This window comes from Myotis davidii, unplaced genomic scaffold, assembly GCF_000327345.1.
Source record: "Myotis davidii unplaced genomic scaffold, ASM32734v1 scaffold3479, whole genome shotgun sequence".
Lineage (NCBI taxonomy): Eukaryota > Metazoa > Chordata > Mammalia > Chiroptera > Vespertilionidae > Myotis > Myotis davidii.
Window position 1 is genome coordinate 25126 of NW_006290018.1, and position 7165 is coordinate 32290.

General features: G+C 38.1%; 1 protein-coding gene across 1 annotated transcript in view; it reads left to right on the forward strand.

Annotated features, from left to right (window-relative positions):
- LOC102761775 (calcium-activated chloride channel regulator 4-like) overlaps positions 1-7165 on the forward strand; it is a 41285-nt gene that overhangs the window by 13852 nt on the left and 20268 nt on the right. Inside the window, 3 exon segments of the mRNA XM_015563247.1 lie at positions 258-476; positions 2090-2317; positions 7033-7135. Coding sequence (XP_015418733.1) covers positions 258-476; positions 2090-2317; positions 7033-7135 — 550 coding nt within the window.

Genomic DNA, 7165 nt, shown 5'->3' on the forward strand with positions numbered 1-7165 from the left:
TCTGTGCAGGTGACCTGAGGGATTAAATGTATTAATACAGAGTTCTTTGAACATTGACTGGCACATAATAAGTACTCAACTATTGCTATTTATTATTACTACCTTTGAAAATCCACTTTAGTATTCTATGATTCCTCAATGAATCAAATTTCATTAAACAAAACACCTATTTGCATAGATTTTTTATTTTTATCAAATTTTTAGTTGAATGTTTAAATGCATATGTAACACTTTTTTTCATCTTATTAACCTTTTAGGTTGTTAAATTCTGTAATAAACAAAACCATAATGAAGAAGCTCCAAGCCTACAAAACAAAAAGTGCGAATTCAGAAGCACATGGGAGGTGATCAGCAATTCTGAGGATTTTAGAAACACCACACCTATGGTGGAATCACCCCCTTCACCTGTCTTCTCATTGCTGAGGATCAGAGATAGAATTGTGTGCTTGGTTCTTGATAAATCTGGAAGCATGGGGGTATGTTCATGGGCCCATTTTTCCTAAATATAGTGACTAATGGATGATTCAATGCCTAAGAACACTCTGAACTCTACGTTCACCTGGGTTGTTCTAAATTACATGGTGGGATAAGACCCATCATGTCCTATGATTACGACCTCAGGATGGGCAGTGAATATTGTAATGAAAGCAGGATGACAATACAGTTGAAAAGACTTAACATGAAAGACTCTTTTTTCCAGAAAATGGAAGGTTTATTGAGGAGAACTTTTAGGCCCATTAGTAAAGGTTTAGTTAGAAGATCAGAAGGAGAGATTGAAATACAGAAATGTTTTCTTAGCCACCTCTTTGATCTCCTGGAAATACTTGACATGAGGATACAGTGGATTGCTGAACTCCATTCAGAGTCAATCTTATTTATCATCTATATAAGTGACTCTTTATGATCAAAGATACAAACAAAAAGTTCTCTCCCACTAGACTAGGAGCTCCTCTAGTACTTGGAACTGTATCCTTTAGAAACCATGTCCTCTAGTACTTGAAACCATTTCTTATTCATTTTCATCTCCCTTTTGTCTAGAACTGGGTTTATCACATATAGGTGCTTATTAAATAATTATTCAAATGAATGGACTATTAAAGAGCAGGCATAATGTGATAAGGCATCCAGAAGAATGGCACATTTGAGACAGGACTGACCATACTGAAGACCAAAATGAATGTATTCAACAAATGTGGGTTTGTGTGGTTACAGAAAGGGCAGAGAATCATCCACAATAGCACAGGGTTTCAGAAAGCGCATCAGTGCTAGACACCAGCACATAGAAGTGTTCTAGGAGGTGTCATTGGGAAGAGATGACAGAGCCTGGTTTAAAGGTAAAGCAAAGTGGCAAAGAGAGCCCTCAAAGATGGGGCTGAAGAAGTCTCTCACTGTGACTTGGATCTAGGGAGTTTGGAAGGAAATTTTGGCATCTGTTAAGGGGAGGAACTACAGATAAGTTGGTGCTGAGGGATTGGAAAAGGCAAATGTATGAAGAGATTTACTTCCTGGGCATTCACCTAGGTAAGAGGGATTGAGTCTTAATGGGTTACCACAGAACCAATGCCAATTAATCTATTGCTGGAGAAATGTTGGGGAGAGGTTAGGAGCAGAAGTAGGAACAGAGCTTCTCAGAAATTTGGTGCAACTCAAGAAACTTTTTAACTTTTGCGTTGTCTAGTCTCCAGGGGGTAGGGAGATTTCAACTCTAGTTGGAGGCCATGACAGTCTGGTTTGATATTGTTGGACATAGGGAGTGATCTCATCTTGACACTCCAGGAGTAATTAGGAAGTCTCTAGGATGTGAGTCATCACCTCTCAATTCCAACCCAAACCCCAAACCTGCACTTGTAATTTGGGTGGTAAGCAGCCAAGAATCACTTCTAGTTAAAAGCCTGTGTTCCTTACCATATGGTCCATAATACATGTAACTATGTTTTTAAACTTTATCAATTAAAAAATTGCTTTCTTTAATGACACCAATTACTAATAGAAAATTCTAATTAAATTCTGTTTACTCATTTTATGTAATCTACTATTATTTTCCAGTCAAAACCAATTGGTTGTTTTTCTTTTGTCCTTTTTTATTTAGGGTTATAACCGCCTAAATCGAATGAATCAAGCAGCAAAATATTTCCTGCTACAAGTTGTTGAAAATGGAACCTGGGTGGGGATGGTGCATTTCGATAGTACTGCCAACATCAAAAGTAAGCTAATCCAAATAATAAGCACCAACGAAAGAAATATGCTCATGAACAGCTTGCCTACAGCAGCTAGTGGGGGAACTTCCATCTGCGCTGGAATTAAAGCAGCATTTCAGGTGAAAATCATACTGCATATAGTATAGTTTGTCTTTTATCATGAAAACATTTTTCTATTAGTGCTGCTGCATATACTCACTAATTTTAACATAAATAATTCTAAGAAATACAGAACTAAGAACTTTAAAAAGTGACTTGATTTTCTAAATGGGTCAATGAATCAATAAATAAACTGATGGTTAAATATATTACTACTAGAAGCCCGGTGCATGAAATTCATGCATGGGGGAGGGTCCCTCACCCCAGCTTGCACCCCCTCCAATCTGGGACCCCTCAGGGATTGGGCCTAAACCAACAGTCAGACATCCCTCTCATAATCCAGGACTGCTGGCTCCTAACCACATACCTGCCTACCTGCCTGATTGCCCCTAACAACTCTGCCTGCCTGCCTGATTGTCCCTAACCACTCTGCCTGCATGCCTGATGCCCCTAACTGTTTCCCTGCCTGATCACCCCTAAGTGCCTCTGCCTACCTGCCAGATCATCCCTAACTGCTCCCCTGCCTGCCTGATCACCCCTAACTGCCCTCCCCTGCCAGCCTGGTCTCTCCTAACTGCCCTCCCCTGCTGGCCTGATTGCCCCTAATCACCTCTGCCTTGGCCCCGCCACCATGGCTTTGTCTGGAAAAATGTCCAGACTAATTAGCATATTACCCTTTTATTAGTATAGATAAGAATGTCACTAGAATATAAGTCCAATAAAGTCAGAAACTTTATGGTTTGTTTATATGTTCTTTTACCTTGCAATAGTCAGTGCTCAACAAATGTTAATTAAATAAATGAGTGATTGAGCATCAAAGTCATCAACTTTTAAGGCAATGAAACAAGTTAAATGGTGTGATTCTACTTTAGGCCAATCGTCATTGCAGTCTCTGTGACACTCAGATAATCTGATGTTTATCTACTAAACAGATGTAGCAAGGACTGTTAGTCATGGGGTAAAACTCATGGTGAGAACATGAGTTTTAACATCAAAGTACTGACTGCTGTTTACCAGTTTTGTGGTCTTAGGCAACATTTTCAGTATCTTTGACTTTCAATGCCTTATCGACAAATATAGGCAAATAAGAATGTCTACTTCATAGGATTATCATGATAATTAAGTGCAATTATATATTTACATACATAGAATAATATTTATTATATTACACAGTAAATATATAATTTACAACTATTATTATAAACCTCACTTTCTTCCAAACTGTATATTGAGCTTATAATTAATATCAAATGTGTCATTTTCCTGCTTAGAAATCTTCATGCTTCCCTCACAGTCTATAAAATTATATCTGAATTCCCCAGTCTGATGCTATTCAAAATGTCTATCACCCCCTCAGTAAAACTGCTCTCATCTCTTTCTCCAGCCTATAATTCTCAATTCTCCTTTCTGATGCCCTATGCTTTAACCCAGTGATTCCCAACCTTTTTTTTTTTTTGGCCATGTTCCACATAAGCATCTCTAAAATCCAGATTCCCCCTCCCCGCCGTGACATATAATTCTTATTATTCAAAAAGTGAACTCATATTCATGTGGAGGAAGCTTAACAGGCCATTAACTTGGTCTGAACAAGCTTCCAAAGAATACGGCATTCATGAGAGAGAAAAATAAAAGAAAGAAAGGACAGCTGAAGTACTAAGGAAGAAGTCACTAGGAAATTGTTAAAAAGAATAATAATAATAATAATAATATGAAGTGATATGAAAAGATAGCAAATAAAGTCTCAAAACATATAATAGAGTACTGAAATGCATAAATATCTCACAATATGTATTTACATACTGTGTATGATGCCCTACAACCAAAAAATTCACTGTTAATAACTTAGTCTCAAATTGCCCCCTTCAAAATCAAATTACCCCCTTGTGAGACATGTGCCCCATGTTGGGAACCACTGCTCTAACCCAATTATTGCACACATTGTTCTCCAAGCCCACCATGTACTAACAGCCTCTTTCCTTTGCCCAGGCAATTCCTCTATTTAAAATGTTCCCTTCTTTTCATTTTTGCATGTTAAGATTCTACCAATTCTTGAAAATTCTTGCTCCTTCATGTAGCACTTCCTGCTATTCTCAACCCTATTAAATCTCTCATTTATAATTAGCATGGCATTTTAGTGTAGCTTTCTAGCATGAAGTCCTACTTAAAACTAATTATCATTACTAGTTGTAACACTAAGCATGATTCTTCATCTCTATAGTCACCAATTACCTCATTAGTAATAAATATATGTTTATAATGGAGTAATAAATATATGTTTGTTCGTGTTTTAGTTTATTTAAGATACTAGAGGTCTGGTGCACAACATTCGTGCACTGGGTGGGGGGGTTCTCTCAGCCCAGCCTGCACCCTCTTGCAGGGAGTGGGCCTAAGCCGCAGTCAGACATCCCCTGAGGGGTCCTTAGTGCTGCCACAGAGGCGGGAGAGGCTCCCGCCACCACTGGTGCCCTTGCTAGCATGAACCTGTCTTCTGGCTGAGCAGCGCTCCTCCTGATGGAGCACACTGACCACCAGGGGGAGGCTCCTGCATTGAGAATCTGCCCCCTGGTGGTCAGTGTTCATCATAGCAACTGTTCATTCCACCATTCAGTTGATTTGCATTATATAGGATATTTATTATATTAAGTAGAAGGTAAACATTAATATCTTATAATTTATTCAAAGCTTCCTTGTTATTATGGCTCATGCAGTTTCAGCAGGGAACCGATAGTACATAGGTAGATAAATAAATAAAAAAAAAACTATAGATTGTGAAGATAGTATTGTGAAGAAACCAAACAAGGTGATGTGACAGACTAACTAGGAAAGGAAGGGCAGTGCCTACTTTAGGTGAAGAGGCCACTGAGACTCTCTCTGGAGAGTAACATTTAAGCTATGACTTGAAGGATGAGAAAGCCAATGTTTCAGGCAGAAAGGAAAGTACAAAATCCCTTAAGAAAGAGGTGGAAAATAACTGGTTTATTCTAAAAATTGATAGAGCAGGTGGCACTGGTGTTTGATAAATGAGGGCGGGTGAAATGTAGTTGGCAGGTAGATAATGGCTAGATCTTTCACAGCTTAAAAAAATAAGTTTTATTTTATTTTAAGCACCACAGAAGGGTTTTAAGCATCAGAAATAGATCATTGCCCCAGCCAGTTTTACTCAATGGATAGAGTGTTGGCCTGCACACTGAAGGATCTCAGGTTCAATTCTGATCAAAGGACATGCCTGGGTTGCAGGCTTGACCCATAGTAGGGGGCCCGCAGGAGGTAGCCAATCAATGATTCTCTCTCATCATATTTCTAATTCTCTCTCCCTCTGCCTACCTCTCTGAAATTAAAAAAAAAAATTTAAGTGGTGATCAGTAATGATTTAGGAAGATGATTCTGGTTGCACTGTATAAAATGAACTGTGGAGAGTAAGAGCAATAGTCAGGTAGTGGTCTAGCAACAGACTGGAAGCTTGGACTTGGATTGAATTATACATTATATAAAATACATTTAACACTTAGCAAATGTTCCAGGAAATGTAGCACTATAATACTGTGTTTTTCTATTGAACTACAGAATATATTAATTGTGTCTTCATCAATCATCTCTTATCTCCTTAGTCACTCACCTATACCTCAATACATATTTTTTTAATTTAATTCCATTCTTTCCAGGAATGCAGGAACCATGTAGTTCCTGTTGAATCTCCAGCAGCCAGGACAGTGACTAACATATATTAAATACTCAGTGAATAACTAATACAAGAAAGGGAGAGGTGAACAAAAGAGAAATCTATTTCATCTTTGGATATTTGTTTTTCAATGAAATGTGTAGGGGGGAAGTGATGGGGGTGCTATATAAATATTATAAATGTATAAAAACATTTCCTACTTTCCAGTTTGTTTTTAGTGCATGTCAGAGCATATTTCCCCAAAAAATGCCATATATATGTGTGTGTGTGTGTCATTATTTGCCTCAAAACATGCAAAAATTTAAACGAGGATGTTCATATTGTTCCCCGACCCCAAGTTTATTAGGGATTTCTACATTGCAAACCCTTTTCTGCAAATCTCCATTCCAAGTCCATGAAAGCCACTGATAAATAAGTCATATTTACCTTTTGGCCTGTTTCTCAAAATGGTGCACCAAGAAGCCACTGTCAATTAAACCTGTCAGAGAAGATGAAATGTAGTTGCTATCCTGTGACAAATTCTCTTCATCTTTTTCTACAGGAGCCTAGACTCAGAAATCTGAGTGTAAACTGATTGGCTCCATAGCAGTGGTTCTCAACCTTCTGGCCCTTTAAATACAGTTCCTCATGTTGTGACCCAACCATAAAATTATTTTCATTGCTACTTCATAACGTGAATGTTGCTACTGCTATGAATCGTAATGTAAACATCTCATATGCAGGATGGTCTTAGGCGACCCCTGTGAAAGGGTCGTTTGACCGCCAAAGGGGTCGGGACCCACAGGTTGAGAACTGCTGCTCTATAGGAAAGGGGTTCAAGCTACCAATAGAATTCCATCTCAAGAAACATAATTCATGTAATCTCGGAGCACCATCGATATACTTAGTTTTGTGCTTGTTAGATTTAGAAGTAAAATAAAAGTTAGATAACAAGAACCCGAATCTTGACCTGCTTAGAACTTCCTATACTCTTTTTCTATAAGTATACTGAGGGTTTCCTAATTTGCAATCAAAATTTGTTTTTTTAATGTTGAAGTGGTTTCTTAATGCATTTAGCTGTCTATGCAACAGATTTTATACACTGAAGCCTTGTCAGAGGAAAGTCTGGTCAAAGAAAGAAAAGAAATATTTAATGCCACACTCTGCAATTATATTTTTGGTATCTGGTTGCCCTGACTTCCCAGGCTGA